General features: G+C 34.3%; 1 protein-coding gene across 1 annotated transcript; it reads left to right on the plus strand.

The window, feature by feature from the left end:
- The first annotated feature begins 307 nt into the window (after positions 1-307).
- On the plus strand, positions 308-910 carry LOC114354957 (plasma membrane calcium-transporting ATPase 2-like). The gene has a single exon (XM_028307577.1). The coding sequence runs from the start codon at positions 502-504 to the stop codon at positions 682-684; it is 183 nt and encodes a 60-aa protein (XP_028163378.1). The 5' UTR covers positions 308-501; the 3' UTR covers positions 685-910.
- The last annotated feature ends 233 nt before the right edge of the window (positions 911-1143 follow it).

Here is a 1143-nt window from a genome sequence, read left to right on the forward strand (position 1 = left end):
ATAATGTGCGAATAGTTGTTGAATATATTCATATAGTAAATGAAAAATGCTACATAATATAAATAATACTCGTATTAAAATATTAATAATTAGAACAAAGTTGTGGGTATGTGTATATTATGTATAATTAGATTGAGCTTGTGATGTGCAAAAGAGGAGAAGAAAAAAACAAAAGAAGTGCGCTAGTGTGTGTAAGACTATCATTGTGGTGAGTGTCCCGTAAGACCGGATCGTGACCGATTTGACCAAATCATTCTGCGTGGATAAGTCAACTTGGCTATTTATAGCATCAGTTTGGCCTGTATAAGATAAGAGAGCCGATATTTTTGAGCGCGTTAGTTGTATCGCATAACCGCAATAAGTGGGTACAAGAAATAAATAAAATTAGTGTCTGTCGTCGGAAAAAAAAAAACAATCAAATGGAATTCAATAAAGTATAAGGATTAAAAATAATGTCAGATAGAATTAAATCTCCTATCAAAATTTACAGGTTCTGGCAAAATGCTAGTGTCAGCCGTAGGTGTGAACTCTCAAGCTGGTATCATCTTCACGCTCCTGGGCGCTGCTGTGGAGAACCAGGACAAGCAGATCAAGCAGATGAAGAAAGGTCAGTGCCTCCACATACCACCGGTTGAGGTAGCGTTAGACTGTCCCCATAGACGGAAGGCGCTTTTTCTGATTTAAGTGGGCTGTACCCTTGTAAGTGGGTTGTACCTTTGGAGTTATTTTGTACCTTGAGTTTGTTTTGGTAAAATCCGCTCTAACTTGCGTAAAGAACATTTACTTTACCATATTAAAGCTTTTAACTCGTATAAAAAGAAGTTAAGTAATTGACATGGAAATTGTACTGAACTTGATTTTAAAATGCATCCCTTTTATCAAAACACGTGTAAGCCTCAGCATAACGTGTAGATAATTTCAAAAATAATCTCTTTATAATTAATACGAGGCCATTCATTTATTTCATTGCGTCATCAGCAATTATTATTATGATACAAATTAATTATTGTTGCATTATTATCTAAAGTGGAAAATAGAAACCCCCTTTTCTATTACTGTATTTTCAGTATAATTACTAGTTATTTGTACTTACTACATAGTTGTACATAAAATTATCAGAAAAAGCGCCTTACCTAGCAAAAC

Source organism: Ostrinia furnacalis, unplaced genomic scaffold (genome assembly GCF_004193835.3).
Source record: "Ostrinia furnacalis isolate ACB-3 unplaced genomic scaffold, ASM419383v2 OfSCF2284, whole genome shotgun sequence".
NCBI lineage: Eukaryota > Metazoa > Arthropoda > Insecta > Lepidoptera > Crambidae > Ostrinia > Ostrinia furnacalis.

Bases quoted from the DNA above. Each gene is read 5' to 3' on its own strand.
- LOC114354957 (XM_028307577.1), top strand. From the start codon at position 502: ATGCTAGTGTCAGCCGTAGGTGTGAACTCTCAAGCTGGTATCATCTTC.